The following is a 26,892-nucleotide window of genomic DNA, read 5'->3' on the forward strand; positions in this document are numbered from 1 at the left end:
TCACTTGTCTAATATAAAGGATGTCACACAGGCTAGGGTGAAGAGATGCACAGAGCAAGGTCTTTGGAAAGGGCCCTGAGCTTGCGTGCCTTCTTGAGACTTGCTCTGCACCGGGACCCTCTACTGGCTGCTTGGATACTCTCTGAACCCTCTCCTTTTGCGGTTTTGTGGAGGCTTCACTGCACAAGTGTAATTGAATATAGTTTTGGTCATTGGTGGTCAACTTAACCTCCAGCCTCTGTTTCCCCCCCAAGAGTTGGGGGTTGGGGATGGCTGGAAGTTCCTATCCTCCAATGCTGCCTTGGTCTTCCCAGTGACTAGCCCCTGTGTCAGTCACCTCATTAGCACAGAAAAAAACACTTATCACCTTGAAGATTCCCAGAATTTTAGGAGGTGTATGCCAGGCAGAGGGGAAGAAGACCACCCAGATAGTTCATAGCCCTGAAAGCTGAAGGTTTTGGAAGTGGTCCTCCAAGAACAGATAAGGCAACCATCGATGTCAGTCCTTATGTTCCATTTCTTTCCCTCTTCTCTCCAGTGAGAAGACCTCAGACAATCCACTTGTACTCATCAGTGAGGTGCTATGTAAAAGCGAGATGTTCTAGTGGTTCACAGACTCTTGTTAAACCCCTTCTTCAAAATTCCTGGTGTGGTCTACAAAGCTAGAAATGTTCTTTTTCCCTTGTGCTTCAGGCCAGATTCATTTTCCCAGAGGTAAAAATATCTTCCTGATTCCCCAGGGTAGTTGCATTTTCTATCTTAGAATAAGAGTACAAAAGTCTCTCGAAGTAAAGCCTTCCGCACATTGTTGCTATGCAAGAGTCCACAGATGCCTGTCTGACTGGAGCGAGGCCTCCCCTGTGGTACTGGCCCCGCATCCATGCCTGCCGAGTTGCCCACCAAGTGTAACTCCTCTGTTCCTATCCAGGTTACAATAAGCTCTTGTGACCTTCTGGTTGTAAGTGTTGGCCAGATGTCCATGTCCAGGGCCATCAACCTAACCCAGAAACTCTGGACTGCGGGAATCACAGCAGAAATCATGTACGACTGGTCACAGGTAATGGGACAGGAGGCGCATGTGTTTGAAATGCACAGTTATCACTTCAGGACCAGTAGTCCTCACACTGTTATATTCTCTCAAAATCTTTATCTCAGTGGTTAAAGTTACTGCCTATATTAATTTCTAATTGCTATAGGAACAGACTTAGTGGCTTAAAACGTGTTTGTTATCTAACGTTTCTCAAAGTCAGAAATCTGAAAGCTGTCTCACTAGATTAAAATGAAGGTATCTGCAGTTTGGTCCCTTGTAGAGCCTCTGGGGGAGAAACTTTTCCATTCCCTGGAGGCTTCCTGCATTCCTTGGCACATGGCCGCTCCTCCACCTTTAAGCGCCACAGCCTGGCACATGTGTGCTGTAATTCTCAGCAGCTTCCATTGAACTTTGAAGCTGTTGAGAACCTCTTACTGGCTTTACCACACTGATTGTTCTTGGCCCCTAGAGTAGTCATGAACATAAAGACAAAAGAGGTGTTGCTTTTCCTTTGAAATCTATGCTCTGTTGCTTAATATTTATGTCCCCCAGAGTCAGCACATTTAGTAATTCACTTTGGGAATGTGATTGAAAGTAGTCTTGTCATTCTCCTCGATGACCTGAAGCAGCTCCAGGTGCTGTTTATTTAATGGGCTATGTTTCTTTGTTTCAGTCCCAAGAGGAGTTACAGGAGTACTGCAGACATCATGAAATCACCTATGTGGCCCTTGTCTCAGATAAAGAAGGAAGCCATGTCAAGGTAAAGTCTACAGGAAATGTTTCAAAATTCAACAGTCAGATTCCCTAAACAGTACTGCCTGGCAAGGGCACTTGCCTTGCCCTTGAGGCCTTGGTCTTGTGTGGGGATGGAAATCATTACCTCGGCTCTCCCTTTGAAATACCGGGCTTCAAGTGATGGTGAACCTTTTAGAGCTTTCAGTGATACCTACAGCCCAGTGCAGCATGCGTGCCACAGGCTCACCACCACTGGTCTAAAACATGGAAGAATCGTCTGAGTACTTCTGTTAGAACTTTAAAAATAAAACAACAGCCAGGCAGAGTAGCGCATGCTCGTAATCCTGGCTACTGAAGAAGCTGAAGCAAGAGGATGGAAAGTTCAAGACCAGCCTAGGGTACTAAGCAAGACCCTGTCTCAAAAAGACAGAAAGGGCTGGAGATGAAGCTCAGTGGCAGAAGACTCACCTAGCATGCACAAGGCCCTCAGTCTAATCCCCAGCACCACAACAAAGCAAAACAAATCTGTGTGTGTAGTTTTTTTTCTACTGTTCTCTCCTTATTCTTTTTCTCCATCTAAGAAAATAAGTAGAGCTATCCCTGCTAGCTGGCATCTCTTCTGACAGCTTCCTAACCAATTTTATGTTGTTGTATTTACCTAAAAATCTTCATAAATGTGCCACCTCATTGCCTTTTTTCTAAATATTTTTAAAGAAAAGAATCAACTTTTCATCATTTTCCCCATTTTTCTCTTATAATATCTAGTTTTGATACCAGGGTAATGTTGGCCTCATAAGATGAGTTGGGTAGTATTCTCCCTTCTATTTTCCGTAAGATTTTGTGCACAAGTAGTATGAGAATTGAACTCTCAAGTATTTGGTAGAATTTACCAGAACAGCCAGATGGCCCTAGAGCCTGCATACAAGCTGTTCAGGCTGCTTTCTCTTTTTCTTTTATTGTTGTTGTTGTTTGAGATGATTTGGCCATGTAGTCCAGGCTGGCCTTGAACTTACTATATAGCCCAAGATGGCCTTGAATTCACAGTGATCCTCCTGCCTCGGTCTGCCATGTGCTGGGACTACAAGTGTGCACCACAACACCCAGCTTGCCTTTCTTTTAGAATGAACTCCAGTAGTTTGTACCTTACTCAGGATTTTCCCACCATCTAAGATTTCAGATATCCCCTTGTTATATTTTCACTGTTCCTAGGCTCTGTAGTGATGACCTGTCTTTCATCCCTAATATTGGTAATTTGTCTTCCTTCCTTTCTTCCCAATCAGCTTGACTAGTGGTTGGTTGATCAACTTCATTTGTTTTTAGAGACCAGCTTTTGGTGTCATTTCTCTATCTTTTTGTTTGTTCATTGTTTTCTATTTTACTGATCTCCCGTGAGAGTCGGTGGTCTCTCCGTGATCCCCAGGAGAAAACTGCGCGAGGATATAGAAAATAAAGACAACAGAGATAGCCTGGGTCAGGTGGAGTTACCTCTTGCCTGATGAGCAGGAGAACTCACTTTAACAGTAGGGGTGTTTATTTTATACACTTGCAAAGTTAGTATCAGGAGAGATAATGTTGCCTAGCGACTAACGACTGTAATTATCCGGCAGGATGCCCTTTTCAATACTGAGGTAGCTTGACTGCTTAACCCATAACCAGCTCCAGTGGCTCCCAACAATCTCCACTTTTTATTATTTTCTTCCACTTACTTGGATTTAGTTTATTCTTTTTAGGTGGGACTTGCAATTGGGTTAACAGGCTGGGGATATAGCTTAGCAGCACAGCGCCTTCCTGGCAAGTGTGAGGTTGTGAGTTCAATTCCCGGTACCAAAAAAAAATGAGAGCAACAGTTGGGTTAACAGTGTCCGAATCAGGCCACAGCCTATTTTTCTATGGCCCATAGCTAGTAATCATTTTTATAGTTTGTTGAGAGAAACTGCATGGCCTGAAAAAGCTTAAATATTTGTTATCTAGGCTAGGTGTGGCGATGCACACCAGCTCCCTGGGAGGAGACAGGAGGGTCGCAAGTTCAAGCCCAGCAAGGGCAACTTTATTTTATCCCAAAATAAAACAAAAAGGGATGAGGATATAGTTGAGTGAGAAGGCCCTAGGTTCAGTCCCTCATACTAGGAAAAAAATGTATTGTCTGGCCCTTTGTAGAAAAATAAATTTGCTGGTATCTGTGTTAATTCGCTGACTTTCTGAGTATCAGAATTTAATGCTAAACATCATACTCTAACTCAGTCCTGAGTTGGTTGCATCCACCCCATTTTCACCCAGTTCAGAACATTTTCTAATTTCCTCTCATGTTTCCTCTGAACCATAGGTTATATAGAATGTGTGATTTAATTTCTAAGTTCGGGTATTTCTCCAGTATCTTTACTGATCTTTAGTTCAATTCCGTTGTGACCAGAGAACATGTTTTGCACTCTTTCAGTTCTTCATCGTGGGGAATTGGGATGTGTACATAACACATCTTAATTCTTTTTATTTTCTCTTTCCCTTCCCTCTCTCCCCTTTCTTCCATCTCTAGATCCCCCTCCTATTTGCAAAAGATCTAACTCATTCTTTCCCATTACCTATCTTTTGTTTTGTTCTTTAAAATATTTATACTTTGGGTTTCTCCTATAAAAGAATCTATGCAATATTTATGCCTGTGTCTGATTTATTTCACTTAACACTACTGTCTCGAGGTACATTAATTTTCCTTACAAGTGACTCAGATTTCTTTATGGGTGAGTCATACTCCATTGTATATAAACAGCCCATTTTCTTTATCCATTCATTTTTTTATGAAGATATAGGCTGCTTCCAAGATTTAGCTATTATAAGTTGTGCCACTATACACATGGGTGTGCATATCTCACCATAATGTGATGACTTTAACTCTCTTGGGAAGATACCTAGAAGGGGAATGATAGGACCCAATGAAATGTCTATGTTTAGTTTTTGAGGAGTCTCCAAACTAATCTCCATAGTGGTTGTACCAGTTTACATTCCTACCAACAACATAAAAGAGTGCTTTTTTCTCCACAGTCTTACCAGCATTTGTTATTATTTAATTTCTTGTGATAGTCATTCTTTCCAGAGTGAGATGGTATCAATGTAGTTTTAATTTGCATTTCTCTAATGGCAGAGATGTTGAGCATTTTTTCATGTATTTATTAGCCATTTTACTTCTTCTGAGAACTGTCTGTTTATTTCATTTGCCCAGTTTTTGCTTGGATCTTTTATTTTGAGTGGGTCTCATTTTGTTGAGTTCTTTATATATTCTAGATATTAGTTCTGTATCTGAGGAGTAGCTCATAAGAAGTTTTTCCCATTCTGTAGGTTGTTTCTTCACTCTGTTGGTTATTTCCTTTGTTGTGCAGAAGCTTTTTAATTTGATATGATCCCACTAGTTGGTTCTTGATGTTATTTCTTGTGCCGTTGGGGTTCTGTTGAGAAAGTCCTTGCCTACGCCTATGTCTTCAAGAGTTTTACCTATTTTATCTTACAGCAGATTGTTTCTGTTTTAACATTGAAGTCTGATTTATGTTATAGGTTGTATCTAGATGTACCCCAAAAGCCTCATGCACTCATAAGTAGGGCTTTTTGGAGGTGTCTGAATCTAAGGTGTGTGACTATGGGTTAAGGTGTTGATAATTAAGTTAGTCCACTGATTGGCTTTGCATAGTCCTGGGGGTGGATAATGGTAAGCCAAGCATTGGATGACAGTTGGCACCATCCAAGAGGCTTGTAGCTTGGATGGGATTAAAGGGAAAGATAGGCTTGCTGCTTCCTGCCTCCCATGCCCTGGACTGCTTCTCTTCTGCCATGCCCCTCTGCCATGCCACCCTGCCTTGGAGCCAGCTGACTACAGACTTAAACCTCTATAAAGTGTGAGGTAAAATAAACCTTTCCTCCTTTAATTTGTGGATGTCTGATATTTTTTTCCCAGCAATGAGAAAAGTAACTAAAACAGTCCATTTTTATTTCAGTTTAGTACAAGGTAAGATATATGTATCTAGACTCCTTCATCTGCATGTGCATAGGCAGTTTTCCCAGCACCATTTGTTAAGAAGCCTATGTTTTTGGCCCATTTGTCAAAGATCAGGTGGCTGAATGTGTTTGGGGTTGTTTCTGCATCCTGTCTTCTGTTCCATTGATCTACATCTGTTTTTGTGTCAATATTATGCTGTTCTTTTCACTGTAGCTTTAGAATATAACTGGAAGTCAGGTATTGTGATGCCTCCTGCTTTGCTTTTGTTGCTGGATTGTTTTTGCTATTCTGGGTCTCTTCTTGGTCCATATGAACTTTAGGATTTTGTCTAGTTCTATGAGGAATGCAATTGGTATTTTGAATGGGATTGTATTAAGTCTGTATATCAGTTTTGGAAATTATAGCTATTTTGACAATATTCGTTTGGCCTGTCTTTCCATTGTTCGATGTCCCTTTTGACTTTTTCAGAGTACTGAAGTGTTCATCATGTGGAAGTCTTTCACTTCCTTTTCAGGTTAATTCCTAAGTGTTTAATTTTTCTTGAAGCTATTGTGGATGGTTTTGTTTTCCTCATTTCTTTCTCAGTGCATTTATTATCGATGTACACAAATCCTATTGGTTTTGTGGAATGATTTTATATCTTGTTACCTTGCTGAATTTGTTTACTCTAGGAGTCTTCTGGTGGAATTGTTTGGGTCTTCTGTGTAAAGGATCATGTCATCTGTGAATAAGGATAGTTTGTGCTTCCTTTCCTATATATATCTCTTTTATTTCTTTCTGTTATCTGATTGCTCTGGCTAAAGTTTCAAGTACCGTATTGAACAGGAGTGGTAATATTCTTGGGTATTCTTGTCTTGTTCCTGATTTTAGAAGAAAAGCTGTCAGTTTTTCCCCATTTAATATGTTGGTGGTAGATTTGTCATAAATGGCTTTATCAGATTGGGATAAGGTCTTTTCTATACCAGTGCTTCTTTTTTGATTCACTACATTGTTGTTTTCCAGGTGTCTTGATTCCAGGTTCCAGAGAGGCTGTTTTTTACTAATAGTCTTTACACCATCATTTTTAATCTCCTAGTATTACTTATTCTGAAATCCGCTCCTCAGGTTTTTTCTTTAGTTGTTTTGTTTTGTTTTGTTTGTGTTACTGGAGATTGAACCCAGGGCCTTGTATATCTGTGAGTACAGATGTGTGCCTCTGTACCCAGCTTATTTTGAAATCTTTTGGTTAGTATTTGCATCACTTCTCTTTCTCCATCCTTTTATTTGTAACCTATATGTCTTTATATTTGTAGTGGGTCTTTCACACATAGTCCTTAGTTGAGGTTCTTTTATCCACTGTTTATTATCTCTGCCTTTTCATTGGACTGATTAATCCATTTATATCTAATGTAGTTACTGAAACAGTTGGGTTTAAATCTACCATGTTGCTTTTAGTTTTCTATTTCTTCCATCGATTCTTTTTTTTTTCAGTTTTTCTTTTTTATACAATCTTTTATAGTGAGTATTTTTATTCTATTTTATGTCTACTACTAATGTGTTGACTATAGCTATTTTGTTTTTTCGTTTTTTGTTGTTTTTTTTGTTTTGTTTTTTTGGTGGGGGGTACCAGGAATTGAACCCAGGACCTTGCACTTGCCAGGCAGGGCCTTGTGCTACTGAGCTATATCCCCAGCCCAACTATAGCTATTTTGGGTAGGTTTATTTAGGAGCTTTTAAAGGGTTGATAGTATGTCTTTAACTTACTGCATTCTGCCTTTAAGAAATACTGTATTGCTGCATATAGAGCATAAGAACACAGGTCCTTCCATTTCCCCCTCACTTTTGTGCTGTTGTTGATTTTTCAACATAAGCCCTACAATGCATTAATATATTTTTTAATTAATCAATTACATTTTAAAGGGTCTTTCACATGAGAGAGGATATGTCCTGTATACTGTCCCTACATACTTACCATTTCTGGCACTGTTTGTTCCTTTGTGAGCCAGATTTCACTCTAATGTCCTTTTCCATCTACCTGGAGGACTTCCTTTAATATTTCCTGTAGTGCAGTTCTACTGGTAATGAATTCTCTTAGCTCTTCTTGGTCTGAAAAAGGCTTCATTTTGCCTTCCTCTTTGAAAGGTACTTTTGCTAGTTATAGAATTGAAGATTGACCATTTTTTTCTTCTTTTTGTACTTTGAAGATGTTTATTTTCTTCTGATATGATGGTTTCTGTTGAAGAGTGCTTTGATCCTCCATAATAATATATTTTTCCCTTTCTGATAGCTCTTAAGATCTTCTTTTTTTTATTATTTTTTATTTTTTTTTAATTTTTTTTGTTTTTTTCTGGTACTGGGAGTCAAACTCACAACCTTGCACTTGCCAGGCAGGCACTGTGCCACTGAGCTAAATCCCCAGCCCTATTAAGATTTTCTTTTACCATTGTTTTTCTGCAATTTAATTATGAATCTATCTTGATGTGGTATATTCTCTTTATATTCCTAATGCTTGGGACTTCTTAAATTATAGTTTTATAGTTTTCATCAAATATAGAAATTTTTCCCTCTTCTCCAATTTTATTTTCTGGGACTCTAGTTACCATATGTTAATCATTCAGCATTGTTATGTAGCTCACAGAGACCCTGTTTTTTTTGTTTTCTGTTATTGTCTCTTTGCCTTTCCCTGAATAATTCAGTGACTTTTTTGCAGTATCAAATTTGCTCTTAATCCTATCCAGTGCATCTCATTTCAGATACTGCATTTTTTCATCTGTGCAATTTATATTTGTATCTTTTTTATTTCTTTCATTTCTCATCATCATTCTTACTTCATTTTTTTTCTCACTACTGGGGATTGAACCCAGGGCCTACACACAGAGCTACATCCCCAGCATTTTTTTTTTTCCCAGACAGGGTCTATCTAAGTTGCCCAGGCTTAAATTTGGCCTTGAACCAAATTTGATGCTTGCCCAGGCCCTCCTTTCTCAGCTTCTCAGAGTGCTAGGATTATAGACGTGCACTTCCATCTTCGTCCTTCCTATACATCCTTCAAATATTTATTGTATCATCTTTGATATTTCTGAGACTGTTTTTTCTATTGACGTTTTTCCTGATGATTTTTTCCTATCAGTTTCCATGCCCAGTCATTTCAGATTGATTACTGTACATTAAGAATTTTACATGCATTATGGAGTGCTGGGTTTTCTTGTGTTTTTATAAATACTGCTGGGCTTTGTTCTAGGGAGAAGATATTTGGATTTTGTTTGGTGCTTTTCAGGCTTGATTTCAAGCCTTGCTAGCACAGATCCAGGGCAGGCTTTGGCCTAGCGCTCATTTAGCCCATTCCCAGGGCACTACCCACAGGAGGGTTCCGCCTGACCCTGCGTGTGAGAGGCCTCTCCAGTCTGGTGTGAATGAGCACTACTCTCTGCACTTTGATTTCCAGACATTGTTACTCCAGGTCTGTTTCCAGACCTTGGGTGGTCTCCTCTCGTCCATGAAACAGGTGGCTTACGTGGAGTCCCCTGCAGACCTGCAGAAATCTTCATTTCTTAGCGAGCAAGTAGCTCTTTTCAGTCTCTGTCCCACAGTTTCCAGTCACCAAGGTCTAACTCTAATCTTTCTCCTTGGTTCAGCAAGACCCCTGACTCTTTCGAGGGATTTCTCCTCCTGCTTAAGTTCCCTTCCCTGCACTGCAGCCTAGAAACCTTCAGCCCAATGTACTGGAGGGCCCTGGGCTCTGATAGGTTCCCTTCTCTCAGGAATAACAGGCCGCCACTGTTTGTTGTCCATGTCTGAAAACCACTGTTTACATGATTGTTTCAGACAGGAGAGCAATTCCGATAGCTAGTTTCCCCTGCACAGAGTGTGACTCTGTACTTGGTCTGCTTGTTAAGTCACAAGATAATAAATAACCCAAAATCCTACCGATGAAGCCTCCATAGAGTAGGGACTACTGCTGCAGGATCACTCTGAGACAGTGTCCAGCCTTACTTGATAGTTCCAGGGCCAGAATGCCCTGCTTTGATTATTAGCAGATTTTAAATCTTTAATCAGAATGTGCTTCCCAAAATTTACACTAACTGGCTCTAGGTCTGTCCTCCAGCATGGTCAAAATAACACATCTAATTCTTCTTCCTTCTCTAAAATAAATTTTAGGGGAGAGCTACCAGGTTCCTTGTATCTTTTTTTTACTCTCTTGTACTAGGGATTGAACCAAGGCCTTCACACTAAAGTACATCCTCAGTTCTTTTTTATTTTTTTGTTTTGAGACAGGATCTCACTAAGTTTCTCAGGCTGGACTTGAACTTGTGATCCTCCTGACTCAGCCTCCCAGAATGCTGAGATTACAGGCGTGCACCCCATTATCTGGCTCCTCTTTTCTAACTCACACATTCCACTTGCTTAAACCTTAAACCATTCCTTATGTCATGGTTTTCAGATCCTCAATCATGCTTATTAAGCTCCTGTAGACTTACCTTACTTTGTTGAGGTCTAGCTGTAATGCTATAGTCATGATCTGATTAAATAGGGAGCGTTTCTGACCTCCCATAATCCAGATACCATACTTCTGCTAATACAGCCTATAAATAAGCTAAGTCTCAGCAACCTGTGGCTCTTCTGGCACATGCTAAAGTTATCTCAGCTAATGCATTGGCCTTTCCACAGTTACCACCCTGTTGACTGGCCTTGCATAATGAGAGTTTTAATCACAGCACTTGCTGGGCTTGGTGGTGAATGCCTATAATCCTAGCAATCCTAGGCTGAGGCAGGAGGATTACTGCAATTTTGAGGCCATCCTGGACTACATAATGTGTTCAAGGCCAGCCTGAACGACATAGCAAGACCCTCTCTCAAAAAACAAACAAACAAAAAATAAATGAATGTACAGGTCTTCATGTTTATCACTGTTACACATAATCTTGTTCATTTCAGCAGATCATCCCAGCCAGTCAGGCTCTTTTGAACCTTGCTTCTGTCTCTGGTAGGTAGGTCAGTAATACCATTTTCTTCTTTGAAAAGCCAGACATCACTTTGTTCATTCAGCAAATGTATTTTAAACATTTATAAGGTGGGAGGGATTGAATTTAGGGCCATGGAGGATATGGAGACATTTAAGCCACAGACCCTACTGTCAAGGATCCTAAAAATCTGTTAGGGAACCTAAGACATTTGTGCATGAGTATGAGCTTAAAAATGCTAAATACCATCAGATCCTACAGAGAGTTTTGGGCAGCCTGGGAGGTTACGTCAGAGGCAGCAGGGCGGGATTCAGCGTGGTGTGGGATTTATGCTGGGCCCGAGGATGGGAAGGTCATAGATGTGTGCTGGAATGGCCATATAAGCAAGCAGAGGGAGCTGTAAAGGTCATGGCAATTCTGTCAGTAGGTTGTCTCAAAGACAAACAGGCCGGCAGACAGACGCCTGGTGCCCTCCTGAGTAGGAGCACTAGAACGAACTCTTGTGAACGAGAGACAGAGGATTATAATAAAGGAGATGAGCTTCAGCAGGAGAGAGTGGTTCCAGCTGGATTGTAGACAGCCCAAGTGCCCAACCAAGGAGTTCAGTTGAGATTTTTTTTAAGCCGCCAATGGGGAGCCAGTGAATGTTTTGATCTTCCAAGGGGGACTTCAGAGTTATATTTGAGAAGAATTTGCCTGCAAGGATGTGTAGCGTGGAATGGAGTGAGGAACAACTGGGACAGGAAAAGCAGAGTGACACAGTTAGGCTCCCCCAGGCTGCTGGCTGCAGGACAAAGGTAAAAGGACAGGTGCCATAGGGTGGGGTGACTGGATTGGGGTTTGTAAAGGATGGGGAAGAACTGTAGATAGTGAGGCCTGAGAAACTGTGGTGACCAACCAGAGGATGTTTGAAGGGAGAGAATCTGTGAGTGAATCAAATGAAATGAGTGCTGGCTTATCATGATCGTTTAAAAAAGAAAAATCTGTTATCTGTGGTAAATGAATCTGAACCAGACCAGGATGTCTCAACAGCAACTAATAACTCTCAGTGTTTGGAGCCAGGTACTTCTTCGTTGTGGGGGCTGCCCTCTGCCTTGTCAAGCAGCACCCCAGCCTCTGCCGTCTAATATCCTATTTGAAGATTCCAGGAACGCGCACACACAGTTGTGACATCCAGATGTGTCTCCACCTATTCCCAGCTGTCCCCTAGGAAGCACAGTGGCCCCTGGTTAGGAACCACTGACCTAAACTGTTGACCTAATACTCTTACTGTGACACTGTGAGCACCTTTTTTGGCTTGAGAAACTTCAAAATAATGAACCTTTTTCATTCTGTTTCAGGTTAAGTCTTTTGAGAAGGAAAGGCAAACAGAGAAGCGTGTACTGGAGTCTGATCTTGTGGACCATGTTGTGCAGAAACTAAGGACTAAAGTCAGCGACGAACGGAGTATCAGGTAACTTGGTAAAGAAGCCGAGGAGACTGGTTCCAATTACTTACATAGAACCTGTGTAAATTTATTTTAAAAGTTAAGTTGATCCTTCTGGGAAATAAGACATGTCAGAATTACTTTAAATGAAACATTCTGTTGGTTCTGAGTGATGCAGTTGGAAGCTTATTATGACTGTTATATAAAACTAGTCTTATCTCTTAATTTTTTTTTCAAAACTGTATTACAAAATACTCAAAGCTGAGTACTTTATAAAAAGGGGTGAGCTGACAGTTGGGGAAGCTGGAAATTCATGTTTGGGCAGCTCCATCCACTCAGCCTCTGCAGAGGTCCCCTTCACTACCTCCCAACAGCAGAGAAGCAGAAAGAAAAGCAGCTTGGACAGAACAAGCATGGGGGCTGCCTCACTTGGCACCCACCAGCTTTCTTACCTGCAAGACCAGCATTCGTCTCTTCGCAGACCCTGTCTCCATAACTGTTTCCCAACAGATTTCACTTCCTAAAAGTTGCAGCACCTCTCACACCAGGGACCGAGCTTCTAGCACAGGAACTTGGAGGATGTACCCACACTATAGCCAAACCACAGCAATAACATTTCCAAGAATTTTTTATTATTATTTTGAAAGCCCTGGGGAGCCAAAATCTGCCTGCTAGTATCTTATTCAGTGTGCCGTTGGTGAATTCCAACAGCATCTTGTCCATGTAATTTGAAAGCTGTAATATGTTCTGGGAAAATATCTCACATATTCATGATGGGAGATAAATGGGTTCATCTGTCTGGATATGAATGTAGCAAAGTAAGGTAAAAGTATTATAACTAAAAAATTTCTTAAAATTGACTCAGATATTCTACTTTCAGGGATTTATAGTAAAAATTTTTCCATTGGTATAAACTAACTCAGAAAATTGCTCAGGCTGGGCTTGTTCTTGCTATCTTCTGCCGCAGCCTCCCGGAGTGCTGAGATTGTAGGTGTGCACCACCGCAACCAGCTCCAAGTTCTTATTGTGATTACTTCTTCAGTTAAGCTTTGCTATGTGTTTGCAGTGCTTGTATATATGCTCATAATCAGGTAGTACCTACAACACTCCAAATTCTTTTGGTTTACATCAGTGATTCTCAACCAGTGGTGCTCTTGTGCCCAGGGGACAGGTGGCAATATCTGGAGACATTCTTGGTTGTCATAACTCTGGGGTGTTACTGGTATCTCATAGAGACCAGGGACACTGCTGAAGCATCCTATAGAGTGCACAGGATTGACACACCCAATTCCCCACCCCAGTGCAGACTGAGAAATCCTAGCTTATAGAAAGTAAACTTTCTGGGTCTCTTCTTCCTCTCATGTCCCCAGCCCTTTCCAGGTGCCCTGGGATCTGACAGATTCATTCTCAGGCTTTCTGAGGGAATGTGATACTCTTGAAATCACCAGGTATTCCATTTACAGACCCAAGTCAGATAGCATTCAGAAAACAAAAAATAATCCCACTAAATAACTATGAGTGCAGGTGTCATTTAAAAAGCTAGGGGGAGCTGGGCATGGTGGCGCGCGCCTATAATCCCATCACTCGGGAGGCTGAGGCAGGAGGGTTGTTGTGAGTTGCGAGACCAGCCTGGGCTACAAAGTGAGCTTAAGGCCAGCCTGAAGTGCATAGCGAGACCCTGTCTCAAAAGAAGACCAAAAAGAAAGGAAAAAAAAAAAGCTAGGGGTAATTTAGTTTTAGCACGGAAGGGTTCAAAGTCAGTCCTCCATGTGAATAATTATTTCCCTGTTTTCCCAAGATAGAATGCTCTTGTGTCACTTAAAGACTATCAGTTAATTCGCATCATTTAAAAGCACATCCATTCACAGCTTCTGAAAGAATACCCTATTTACCAGTGTTCTCCTGAGTGGTCATCAAGGCTGCCGCCACCGTGAAGGTGGGGCTGCTGGTGCCAGTGCTTCCAGGTGTTATGAGGGGAGTGGAAGGAACATCTGTTATAATTCACTGAAACGAGTTCTGTGGGGCCAGGACTTCAGGCCCAGCTGAATAAATCAGAATGTTTTCTTTATGCATTTGTTAACTTGAAATGATATCCTTTATAATTTTTTTTAGCTTGCTTTTGGCCAAAAGCATAACTAAGTGCAGTTTTTGTTGTTTTTCTTTTTCCTCCCACTAATAACCAAAGAGGAATGTGTTTTTATATTCAGTAGAAAAAAGTGGCCCATTGTATGTGGAGCTCCCTGAATTATCTGCATTGATTTTGCCTTATTGACTGTTTCCTAATTATATTTTGTTTGTTTTTAGAGAAGCTTCTGATAATCTTGCCGTGCAAAATCTGAAGGGGTCGTTTTCTAATGCTTCAGGTATAATTACTAATTATAATCTGAACTTAATAATGTTTGTGTGTGTTTGCTTAAAGCACTTACAGCCATGGCTAATTCCTTGTGACTTAGAAATATCTTTTTAAATATGTGCACTGGCAAGCTCAAGGTCTGGAGTTTGATTCCCAGTACCAAAAAAAAAATGTGTATAAATTATACCACATGGAATTAATTCTCACCCTATGCTTTGAAGCCCAGATCCTAAAAAATGATAAACAACTAGGGTTTAGGTGACCCCGGTATAGCTCTGTCTTACTACTTTCCAGGTAGTTTAATATTCCTTTAACTTGGTTTATTGTATCCATGAAATATGGATAATTTTTCTGAAAAGTCTCCCCCCGCATCAGAGGACTACAGTATTTTGAAATTCTTTGGAGAAAGACACTATGTACTTTCTTTTTTGTTTTCATGAAATAGTTATCACCTCCACCAACCCTCCTGAAGGAGTGTTCCAGTTAAGCCCATGAGACATCATATTTGGCTTTTAACAAACTTAGGTCTTTCATTTCTGTGAGCATTAACTTTGTGAATTAGAATTTAGAGGCTACTAAGTTGGGTTTCCTGAGATTCGTGAGGTTTGGGGGCTCATGTTGCCTCACTGTGCTGCTCCCACTTGAGGGTGCTGGGGTGCTGGGCTTCTCCCCATCAAGTACAGCTCACTGCAGAGGCAGAAACAAGACACAGACGCGTGCTAACCCTGGGAGCGTGACCCGATATCTGCTAGTAAACCGCCATTCTCTGTGGTATGTTTTAGAAACTGGGCCCAGAGAAAGCCCTAAATCTTGAAACTCTCTTTGCCCCAGGTTTGTTCGAAATCCATGGAGCAACAGTTGTTCCCATTGTGAGTGTGATAGCCCCAGAGAAGCTGTCAGCCAGCACAAGGCGGCGGTATGAAATTCAGGTACACACTTCTAACGTGAGCCACAAAGAAGGAATGTGGCAACGGGAAGAGACATGGAATTTCTTTGCATCACTCAGGTGCCAGGATTCAGCAGCCCCCTTTCCTCTTAGAGAGGCATCAGCTGTTGTCAGAATGACTAAGTGTAAATAGAACCTTGCCTCTGGGGCAGCTGGGGGTGGTTTACTTTTGTTCTAAGTAACAAAGCATTAGAAGTCAATCACAAGGCGTGAAGCAGTGTCTCGCTGAGTACACGTTTTGGTGTCTGTGCTACACCTGATGCTGTGCTGCTGGTCGTGTAAACGGCACAACCCCAGTCCTCAGAGAGCTAACCTTAGAGGCACACACAGTATATACTGAGAACAGAAGAAAATGAGTGAGGGGATGCCACGCTGACCATACTGAATCTGAGTGTCAGTGTGCCGTGGACATTTGGGGAAGGGTGTGAGGACAGCATTCATTGCTCAGAAATGTAATTAGACTGAACTACAAAGATCAAGTTCTTCATTTCTGTAAGCTCTCCCAGCTGTTTCTCAAGATTTGGTGGGCACATATTTCTCCTGTCCCCTACAGCCTGTCATATTTGTTTCACGTTCTCATTGCTGTCACCTTCCTTTTTTTCAAAATTCAGTTAATCTTAAAGTCTCTCTGCCTACTTACTAGCATCACTTCAAAATATTAAGGTACTAGGGGTTTAGCTCAGTGATACACAAGATCCTGGGTTTGATCCTCAGGGACACTCCCCCTACCCAGATTAAAAAGAACTAAGGGACACTGGGCAGGGTGGTGCATGCCTGTAATGCCAGCACTTTGGAAAACTGAGGCAGAAGGATCACAAATTCAAACCCAGCCTGGGCAACTCAGCAAGAACCCGTTTCAAAATAAAAAAGACTGGGGATATAGCTCAGAGTGAAGCCCTTAGGTTCCATCCCCAGTGCTAAAAAGGAGGGACAAAAAGGAACCCTAAGCAAGAAGAGGAAGAGAAGTTACTAAACAAGGCAGGTTGTAAAATCTCTGCAGTGGACCCAGATCAAATCTTTAGACACTGTTTAGAATTCTTTTTAGGCTTTAGTTTGTCACAGGGATTGTTTTCTGGTACAGGAAATAAGATGACTTGGTTTACTATGTTCTGAATTCCCTTTTCTTCTTATTAGGTACAAACCCGACTTCAGACTACCCTTGCCAATTTACATCAGAAAAGCAGTGAAATTGAAATTTTGGCTGTAAGTTGCTTTCTCTAACATTTCGAAGTTGGCTTATCCCACTACTTAGTGTGCCCTCAAAGTTCAGGGCTCCTTTGCTCAGGGTCAGCAGTATTTGGATGCAAACCTTGTTACTGCTGTGGCTCACATGCAGTCTGAACCTGTAAAGAATTGGGGAGAGCCAGGCGTGGAGGCGCATGCCTGTAATCCCAGCACTCGGGAGGCTGAGGCAGGAGGATCGTTGCAAGTTCGAGGCCAGCCTGGTCTACAAAGTGAGTTCAAGACCAGCCTGAACTGCATATTGAGACCCTGTCTCAAAAGACAAAAAAAAAAAAAAATTGGGGAGAAATGGATGGAACTAAAGCCCATCACATTAAGCAAAATAAACAGACTCAGAAAGACAAGTGTCACATTTTCCCTAATGTGTGGAACCTTAAAAAAGATGACATGGAAGTAGAAAAGACACTATTATTAGACAGGAGAATCAGGGGAAGTGAATGTAAGGGAAGGTAATAGAGGGATGGATACATTCAAAATATTTCCTATGATGTATGGAAATACCACTAAAACCTAATATTTTGTAAAATTGACAGGCACTAGTTAAAAACGTTTTTTAAAAAAAGAACTAGAGAGGGGGTCAGGGATATAGCTCAGTGGCACAGCACCTGCCTGGCAAGCACAAGGTCCTGAGTTCAATTCCCAGTACCAAAACAAAACAAAAACAGCTCTTCTTGGGCAAGTTGCTTAACCCACCAGTCTGATGCTGTAAAAAAGAACTAGGGAGAAAACTGAAGGACTGTGTTTGTTTCTTCTCTTGCTTCCTCTGAAAGATGGAGGCAGGAAGGAAATGACAACCAAAATCATTTTTCTGTATGTTCCAGGCCTTTGCCTTGCCAGGCTTATACTAAGTACATGTAGTTAGCAGTGTCAAACCTTTGGGGTGGTGTGAACAGATCTATGGACAGTTTCTGAGGCCTGTTAGCTCACAAGGCTGAGCCCACTGTACACTTCATTAAGTCTGCTTTACAGCACAGTAGTGGGCCTGGGATATAGCTCAGTGGTGCAAGCACCTGCCTCGCAAGCAGAAGGTCCTGAGTTTGATTCCCGGTACCAAAAAAAGAATTATACCACAGTATTATTTCACACTATCAGCCCCAAAGTGACACCATGGTCCCAAGTCATTATGTGCCACTTGAGAGTTCTCTGATGTTGTACATTTCCATGTATTGACAGGTGGATCTACCCAAAGAAACAATCTTACAATTTTTATCACTAGAGGTAAGCAGTATGAACTGTTTTACACTGTGGCCTTTGCTGTTAATTTGCCAAAAGATAATTGAAAACAGTATTATGTTTTCTTAGCAATATTATTTTTCTTTCAGTGCCAAAAATTTAGTAACATTAGCCCCTTTTGTGTTTTATATATATTCCTAAATCAGGGTCACCCAGCTAAGTAGCAGAGTCAAGATTTGAACCTCGCACAAACTAGCACCATGTGTGTTCTTAGCATTATATTATGTTCTTACATAAACCTAGGGAAATTCACCTGCAGATTAGAACTATACAGAAGTTTCTTTTGTTGAAATTTAGATCCTTTTTTTGGGTCGTCTTTACAGGTACTGTACATATCTTTAGCATCAGATAGCCTAAATAAGGACATTTACATTTCTGAAGTTACCTTTCCTAGTAATACTTACGGTTTCTTTCATATTAAATTTTATCTTGCTCTCACAAATAAGCATACACCACTACACTGTGGATTTGCTGATCTGTGATCCAGTCAAATGGATACACATTGGAGGCAATATTTCCATTTTATATAAAATGAACAGTGGGCAGAAATAACTGATCTAAAGTCACAGTAACACACCAGGGCTGAGGCATCTAGCCTCTACCTAGGGACTTGTCTTGATTTGAAGAAAATTAATGCTTCAAAGGAAAAGCCCCAGCAGCATCCCCTCTGGTGCTCCCTCCCTAAAAAGGTCCCTTCTGCTCTACCTGAAGAGAACATTGGCATTTTATTAGTGACCAAGCGAAGGCCAGGTAACAAACCCTGCTGCCCTGTTAAGTCTTATCTGTTTTTTCCTAGTGGGATGCTGATGAACAGGCATTTAACACAACTGTGAAGCAGCTGCTGTCGCGCCTGCCGAAGCAAAGATACCTCAAATTAGTGTGCGATGAAATTTATAACATCAAAGTTGAAAAAAAGTAAGCTATCACTTAAGCACAGCAGGTTTCAATGGTTAAAACTGAGGAACTTCAGACTGACACTTTATAGTCCTGTTGAGGTTGTTGGTTCTTCCCCCCACCACCCCCGGGAATCGAACTCAGGACCTTGCGCTTGCCAGGCAGGCACTGTGCCGCTGAGCTAAATCCTCAGCCCAGTCCTGTTGCGTTCCGATAGCTGATAAGCTGTTAGAACTGCAGCTGGCCACAAGTAAATCTTACCTGGTTTGCAAATCATTCTTGACACTCAATAATCAAACATGGTACAGCAGGAACTATCCCAATTATAATTCTGTTCACCCAAGTAACTTACTTCTCAAAGTATGCTGCTGTCACACTGAAATGAAATGAAGTAACTGGGACTGCTTTGTTTTATATCCTGTTACTCCTGAATCATTCCAACCCAGGGGCCACAAGGGCCTGTGAGGTCAGCAGAGGTCTGCTTACATTGCAGACCCTTGCCAGTCTCAGCTTCTGCAAAACTTACTTTTTTAGCGTTAGCTGTCCGTCTGGTTTCTAATTAAACACAGCTCCTACACTTAAGTGTTCTAAAGGTATTTAGTCTGTTCTTTACCCACTCAACTGAGCCTGTCATCATCTGCCTTTTCCCTTCTTTTGCAGGGTGTCTGTGCTGTTCCTGTACAGCTACAAAGACGACTACTATAGAATCTTATTTTAATTCTAAGGAACGGTCACTACGCTGTTCAATCAGGGCCTTATAGCAAAATAATGAGATGTACATTCACCGTCACTTTAACCCTAAGCAGCTGTCCTACAAAGCTGAGCTTTGTCAGTTTTTCATGTGTAATATATTATAAATTTATCTTTTTGGATATAATAAATGTTTTCATATATTTGCTGCTTTTTAATTATAACTTGTAAACACTCAAGTCTTACAGAGCTGGAACACAAGGAAACAGCCTTGTTCTTCCCTTGACCCTAATGACTAAGGCATACAAAACGGTGCTTACTTAAAAGGCACAAAAAGATCAAAATCACCAGGCATAGTAGTGGTCATTTGTAACCCCCAACTACTTGAGGGGCTGAGGCAGGAAGATCAAAAATTGGAGGCCAGTCTGGGAAACTCAATGAAATCCTGTCTCAAAATAAAAAAAAGAGACGGGGATGTAGCTCTATGTGAGGCTTCAAGTTCAATTCCCAATACTGAGAAAAAGGGAGAGGGGCAAAAATCATTACCTGGGAATCTTTATTCTTGATGATTCTGTAATATATTCATCTAATGTGGTTAACCAAACACTCACTAAGTTATGAGGACTCGTCAAATTTGCTAAAGAAACTATGATGATAAAATTATACATCCTGGGGGGAAAAATATTCATGAGATAACATGACAGACAACTGTCAGCTTTCAATTCCAGTGAAGTAGAAGACAGAGTTAAAACCTGTTCATTAATCACATTATTCCAAAATTAGCAGTTACTGTCAGAACTATTAAAATGGGGCGAGAAAAAGAACAAATAAGAGACAGTGCTGGGAAACAAATATTTAATGATACATCACTCTTCAGGGAAATGATTACAGGGCATTTGGAAACTAACCCAAGAACACACAACCATGCAGCACAGATCTAAACTAGTTTCTTACCACAACTACCCTGTAAACTGTACCCTTTTTCTCTCCAAAATGACTCTCATCTCACATGAAAATAGTTGCCAGAAGGGAAACGAAAAACCTAGCTTTGTGGCCAAAAGTAAAAACCAAAGGACAAATAACAATTCGTTGGTTAACTGGTAAAAGCAGAGAATCGGGTGCCCTTCACTGTGCTGTCTTGGCCTTCTTATTCTTGTTCTTTTTGTCTCTCTTCTTCAGCCCATCCATGTTAGCTCTCAACAGGTTTGAATAGGCCTGAAAGACAGAGATGACCTTAGCAGGAACAGATACAAACTGGGTGAATGCCCTGTTTCCACAATGGACTTCAGTAGCCAGAGACAGACCTTACCAGATGAAGAGCTTAACACCATGGGACACTTACACTGGGAAATCATTTAAGCATAAAACACTCTCACACGACAGTTTTGCAATACTCACCCACAGTGAAGTCATTTTTTTTTAATTAAAAAAAAAAGTACAGGCAATTTCTTATTTGACTGTACTATAGGTGGAGCATATCTGAAGTCTGAGGCAAGAAAATCTAACTAAAAACCAAAAACAGACAATATCATTGTTGAAATTCACAGCCTGGCAGCTCTTACTTGAAAAACTGGTGAAACTTATCACAGGAGACCAATGAACCGGAGCACCCTGTTCTATCACTTCAGTACTGTGCTGACGCTTCCCCTGAGGAGCTACTCACCATCTGAAACTTATTCACTTCTTTGGAGCTCACCTGGAAAAGGACAGGGAGAAAGGATATCACTCCTATTTATTCATATAAGTATCCTCTTCGCTCCACCCCAGGTAATATCTCAAAGCCCCATGAAGACAGTGTCCTAGAAGAGATTATTCTTGTTTTTGTGGTGCTAGAGTTTGAACCCAGGCCCCTGTGCACGTCAGCAAGCATCCTACTGGTGAGCTACACCCCACTTTAATCTGTAAAATACTTCCCAACTGTACAAGTTGCACTAAATGGTTGCTCCATTTCCCTCTGCCTGAGGAACAAGCAAAGCAGCTCTGTGCCTTTTTCCATATAACAAGGGCACCAACATGGGCAGGCAGGAGTAGACTCCTGCAGAAGCTGGCTTTTTCCCCTCTACTGAAATGCCCAGTACAGGTGGCCCTGACTTTTCTCCCTAGGCTCTGAAAAATGTCAAAGGACTTCTCAGTATCTTTTGTGCAAAATTCACTAAAACTACTCCCTGTCCATTAATTCAGACTGAATTAAGCAATACAAGCTACCACAAGACGGATGCTACCTCTGAACCTCTGAAGAAGATTCCTACAGTTTCTTTATTGCATGATATCCAACTTTATTTTTAAAGACCACATAAACTTGCTTTATTGTAAAAATTTTTTCAAGCTAATTTTAAGGCTGCAGTAGAAGGATCACCACAAATGCCAGGCAAACCTGGGCTACATAGTAAGTTCAAGGCCAGTCTGAACTACACAGTGAGAACCTATCACAAGATAACGTGTAAAGGGAAACTTAGCAACTAATTATTATCTATATTCTCATGAGTATCCTCCAGTAATGTGAATAGAGGTCAATCTTGTTCCACCCTGGCAAAAAAAGAATCTGGGGTGTCTTCACTTTGGAAGGTTGATGCAGGAGATCTTAAGTTCAAGGCCAGCTTGAGCAATTTAGCTAACTCCTGTCTCAAAATTGGGGATGTAGCTAAGTATGAAGGCCCTGGATTCAACCCTGAGCCCACGAAGTCTTCCTGTGCCATACTGTATTCAAACCAGAAAGGAAACACTTAAGACTGACGACTAACTGTATATTCTCTCAAGTACCAAGCCCAGCATGCTCGCTATGAGAACTACAAAGAGAATAATCAGCCTAAATATAAAAGAATCAAAAATAAATAAATGAATCGCTTGATGCTAAGAAGACCCAGCACAGTAGGGACATAAGGAAGTAACGCCAACTCCTCCTTACAGCACTTACTCTAATGTAATAATATGCTATTTTATTACAGTAAATACGCTATTTTATTTCATAGTAATAAATATGCTATTTTATTTCTACAGAAACTTTAACCAAACAAGTGTTTGACCTCTACCTTTATTTTAATTTTACTGTTGAGGTTTCCACTACTAAAGTAATGAAGAAACGTCCCAGTCCCAAAACAGACTGGGAAATACACATCATCAACCTTTTAAAAAAAAAGTCTGTTCAGATGTGCCCCATCCTCAGTTCAAGTACTTCTAAACTCCAAAATGTTGTCTTAAGAATCCAGCTCACAGGACTGTTAGTAACTCTGGTAGACGCTTGTCTAGCAACCCGTGAGGCCCTGGGTTCAATTCCCAGCACCGCCAAAAAAGCAACAAAAACCAGGAAAGACTTCAGCTCACCACAGTGCTGATCTTCTTTTTCCCATCCGTCGCTCTCAACAGACATTTGTTATCTGAAGGCTCGAAGCCCTCCACAGAACCCTTCTTCGGGATGGATCTAGTTCGACCATCATCTGCATGAAAAATATACCCGGTAAACACACCCACACAGATTAACGATAGGCGGACAGAAAGCTAAACAGGAGAGAAGGACACAAAGAGATGACCTCATCCACCGTCACTGCTCTAATGCGACCCACACCACCCGCTATCACAGGGTCTGGCCAAACCTTGGAGAAACCACTAGATCCACGATGAGAACGTCGTAACATCCAAACACCGGGCGGGTCCTACCAACGATCTCGGGCGGGCGGGCTCTCCGCGCGGTCGGGGCTGGGGGGCTACGCGCCGGGGGCCGCACCGCCCCTCGGTTCCCGACCCTCCCGGGGCGCCAACCCCAGGCGCGCGGCGCCCAGGCCCGCCAGCGAGCGGCCTCCGGGCGCGCCTCGCGGCTCCCTCCGGCCCTGCCGCGGCGGCCGCTTACATTTTTTCAGGGTGATGAACACGCTGCCCGACGTCCGGCACTTCTGGAAGAGCCTGGTCAGCTCAGTCAGGAACTGCAACACAAGAAGCCCGGCCCCGTTAGGCAGCCACGAACCCTCGCCCCGCCGTGGCAAGTACCTCCCGCAAAAGGACACAGTGGCTCCGAGCTAAACCCCCAACTGCATCCACCCCTGGACAGCCAGCTCGGGCTGCACCTGCTCGCTCTCCAGCAGCACCATCCTGGCGGTACCCGATACAATCCTTCCGCAGAAACCTAAAACAGTTAGAGCCGGAAGTTTTACCTTCGGTGGGCGGGACTTCCGCTGTTTGTTGCCGGGTCGTCCATCAATCACTGCCTCCCTTGCCCGCCTCGCGCTTGCGCCCTGGGCTGCGCCCGCCCCGACCGGTGCTGGGCGGCTAAGGGACCTTGAGGCCTGGTGGGCTGTCCTGGGGTTTTATAAATCTCACCCTAATCAGACTGAAACAATGAGAGCATGAGATAGGCACCTATACTTACATATTCCGCTGTATTCTGAGCAAGTCACCTCCATATTCTCATCCTTAAAATAAGGGTGACAGTATCAACTTCACTGTGTGATTGTAATGATTAAAAATTTATATTAACAGGGGCTGGGGGTTTAGTTCAGCGGCACAGCGCCTGCCTGGCAAGCACAACATCGCGAGTTCGATTCCCGGTACCGGAAAAAACCAAAAAGAATTTATATTAACACCCAGAACATTGGTACATAGAAAGTGTTTTCTTAAGCAAGCAGCTCTTTTGATGTAGTATAGAAGAAACAAAGCTAGGTAGAAAGCAAACAAGGAAAATTTCAATTTTAAGAGGACTGCAGCTTCAGGACAAAAAGTTATCCAAGATTTTGATGCCCCCCCCTTCCAGGAAACTAAAAAAAGAAAATCCTAAGAAACTTAATAGATACAATAACCCTGTAAATTGGACCCATGCGTTTCACCTGTAAATTGAGCCTGGGCTTTTCTAATACTATAGATTCATAATTCGACAGAGGTCCACCCTCAAGAAAGCAGCACTGTTCAATGATCTGCTGTCTAAATTTCAAACACATGCAGATGGTTTGCATTCTAACCACTCTACTAAGGACCAACCTGACAGACACCAGGAGTACATGAGTACAAGTCCTAGATTATGTCTTTACACTTGCAAGTTCCGGGTCTTAGGACAGAGACATCTTTGGGAGCCATCCCTCCTAGCACAGAGCTTACTGAAGAGGTTCAAGGGCTAGCACATTTGCAGTGGGTTAGGGTATATTTTGAAAATACAGTCACTATGACTCGCGGGATTGGATGTGAGCATTAAGAAGAAAAGAGGAATCAGATGATTTGTGAATTTTAGAGTTTTGTTGTTGTTTCTTGGTTTTTTGAGACAATGTAGTTCAGGCTGGACTTAAATTCACTATATAGCCCAGACTGACCTCAAACTTGTGATCCTCCTGCCTCAGCCTCTGTAGTGCTGGGATCACAGGTGCATCTCACCATGCCTGGCCTATTTATGAGTTTTTTAAGTAACTGGATAGAGAAACTGTGTGTGGCACTAAATAGGAAAGATATGAGAAGTAAAAGGTTTTACAGAAAGGTAGAGGTTTTTTTTCACCACTGGGGATTGAACCCACAGTCTTCACACTGATCTACATGCCTATTCCTTTTTTATTTTATTTTGAAAGAATCTCTTGCTAAATGGTGAAGTTGCCCAATCTGGGGCTCAAACTTGTGATTTTCCTACCTCAGTATCCCAAATGCCTATGAGGCAGGAGATTGGGGCATGGCCAACCTGCTAGGCAAGTGGGCATGACCTGTCAATCATGGAGATCCAGGACACATGGGCCCAAATCTTGTGGGACCAATCAGAAAGTTCCATCTTCAGTTCTTCTGGCTCAAGATCGAGCAGATTTTTGATGGGACAGCAGAGATCTGACATCAGAGTAGGGGGGATACAAAAGCCAGTGGCCATTAACCCTTTTCTACACTGTGCACTCTCTTTCAGTGGCCTGCTCTCACCCTACAGAGTACATTTCTTTTCCTACTTTAACACATTCTCACTGGCTTGAACCACTGGTGATACAAGTGTGATTGTCCCATCAGGTGGTTTTTTATTAATTTTATTAGTAAAAAGACCAATAAAGTAATTAGAACCATTTGTACCACCAGTGGTACGAGCTGCCAGATGGGGCAGTCATTGTATATACCACAGTGGTTCAAGCCACCTGGCAGCGAAACATACAAATTACGGCCCCGTTGTGAATGTATTAATTGGCCCGCATTCACTCTGCAGAGTATATTTCTTTCCTACCTTTAATAAATGTAAAACCCCTTTACCCTTTGCAAATGTCTTGACCAGTTCTTTGTCCAGGACAGGACACTGCATAGAATCTCTAGAAGGAGCCCACAGCACGCTAGAACCCCAGCAACACTGGGATTACACGTACACAACTGTGGCCAGTGAAAGATAAGTTTCAGTTTGGTCATTTAATACATGAGCTGCCTATGGTATGTCTAAGCAGAACTATCAAGCAGCTCAGTATACAAGCTTGGAGTTTAATAAATATGTAAAAGCTATAAATAAAAATTGGCAACTAGGCATGGTGCCACAGGTCTGTAATCCCAGCTATTCAGGAAACAAGCAGGAAGATCAAAAATTTAAGCCCAGTCTGGACAATTTAGGGAGAACCTGTCTCAAAATAAAAATAAGTAAATAAAAAGAGCTAGGAATGTAGCTCTGTGGGAAGGGACTGAGTTCAAGCCCCAGTACCAAAGGAAATAAAACAAGAAAGAAAAATATCAACAGTCATGCTGATGACCCCGGGTAAAGTCTTGCAGCCATCCCATCACAGAAGCAATCATTTGGGTAACACAAATGCTCACGTCTGTGTAGCAGGACCCCTGGGCCAGTACCATTCAACTGATGACAGTGTTCTTTGATTTCTACTTTTCTCTGGAAATGACTAAGAGCACCTGTTTGGAATTCAGAAGGATCTGGGCTTAGATTCCAATTCCACTACCTTTCAGCTATATGCCCTCACAGAAGAGTGATGGTAATTGCTTATTCACTGATGTCATAAAGATTTTATAAAATACCACATAAAAGACCCTTAGGCTTGCTCTTATATGGTAAATATGGATATATAAATTTAAATGAATTAAAATTAACTTGAAAATAATTTAATTCCTCAGTCATTTTAGCAACACTTCAAGCATTCAATAGCCACACATGGCTTGGACAATGCAGACAATCTGTTGGATAATGCTAGCAGCAGTAGCAAAGAGCCTAGTAGGTAATAAGTGCTCAATAAAAGTACCAGTGTTACCATTTGTGGACCACACACTTTCCATCACTTCGACATTGCCATGGTGGTTTCTGCTAATACCCTATGCCATCTGGACTGTTAATGTTTTTCTTCAAATTGAATCATTTAATACTTAAGTATATCTAATATTATCATAACATGAAATTAGTATCATTTGCCATAAACAAAAAAATAAAATGAAATAAAATGTTGCTTAATTTAAAATGGTTAGATTTAAACCTTTAAATCTATGAATGAAAATCT

At 41.7% G+C, this 26,892-nt stretch overlaps 2 protein-coding genes across 2 annotated transcripts in view; one reads left to right on the forward strand and one right to left on the reverse strand.

Moving 5' to 3' along the window:
* The window catches only part of Eif2ak4 (eukaryotic translation initiation factor 2 alpha kinase 4), a 107,706-nt gene extending 88,035 nt beyond the window's left edge, over window positions 1-19,671 (forward strand). The window contains exons 31-39 of the mRNA XM_005381212.2: window positions 929-1,057; window positions 1,704-1,790; window positions 12,025-12,137; window positions 14,415-14,473; window positions 15,295-15,392; window positions 16,544-16,612; window positions 17,825-17,869; window positions 18,681-18,799; window positions 19,439-19,671. Of these exons, the coding sequence (XP_005381269.1) occupies window positions 929-1,057; window positions 1,704-1,790; window positions 12,025-12,137; window positions 14,415-14,473; window positions 15,295-15,392; window positions 16,544-16,612; window positions 17,825-17,869; window positions 18,681-18,799; window positions 19,439-19,496 (777 nt within the window). The 3' untranslated portion in view covers window positions 19,497-19,671. The remainder of the gene's footprint in view (window positions 1-928; window positions 1,058-1,703; window positions 1,791-12,024; window positions 12,138-14,414; window positions 14,474-15,294; window positions 15,393-16,543; window positions 16,613-17,824; window positions 17,870-18,680; window positions 18,800-19,438) is intronic.
* Window positions 19,672-20,308: 637 nt separating this feature from the next.
* Window positions 20,309-23,638, reverse strand: Srp14 (signal recognition particle 14kDa (homologous Alu RNA binding protein)). Its single transcript, XM_005381213.2, has 5 exons — window positions 23,527-23,638; window positions 23,313-23,385; window positions 22,790-22,902; window positions 21,132-21,164; window positions 20,309-20,683 (listed from the first exon to the last, which is right to left on the reverse strand). The coding sequence occupies exons 1-5, from the start codon at window positions 23,548-23,550 to the stop codon at window positions 20,594-20,596; spliced, it is 333 nt and encodes a 110-aa protein (XP_005381270.1). The 5' UTR covers window positions 23,551-23,638; the 3' UTR covers window positions 20,309-20,593.
* Between the last annotated feature and the right edge of the window lie 3,254 nt (window positions 23,639-26,892).

Source organism: Chinchilla lanigera, unplaced genomic scaffold, assembly GCF_000276665.1.
Source record: "Chinchilla lanigera isolate Chin_1 unplaced genomic scaffold, ChiLan1.0 scaffold00015, whole genome shotgun sequence".
Taxonomy (NCBI): domain Eukaryota; kingdom Metazoa; phylum Chordata; class Mammalia; order Rodentia; family Chinchillidae; genus Chinchilla; species Chinchilla lanigera.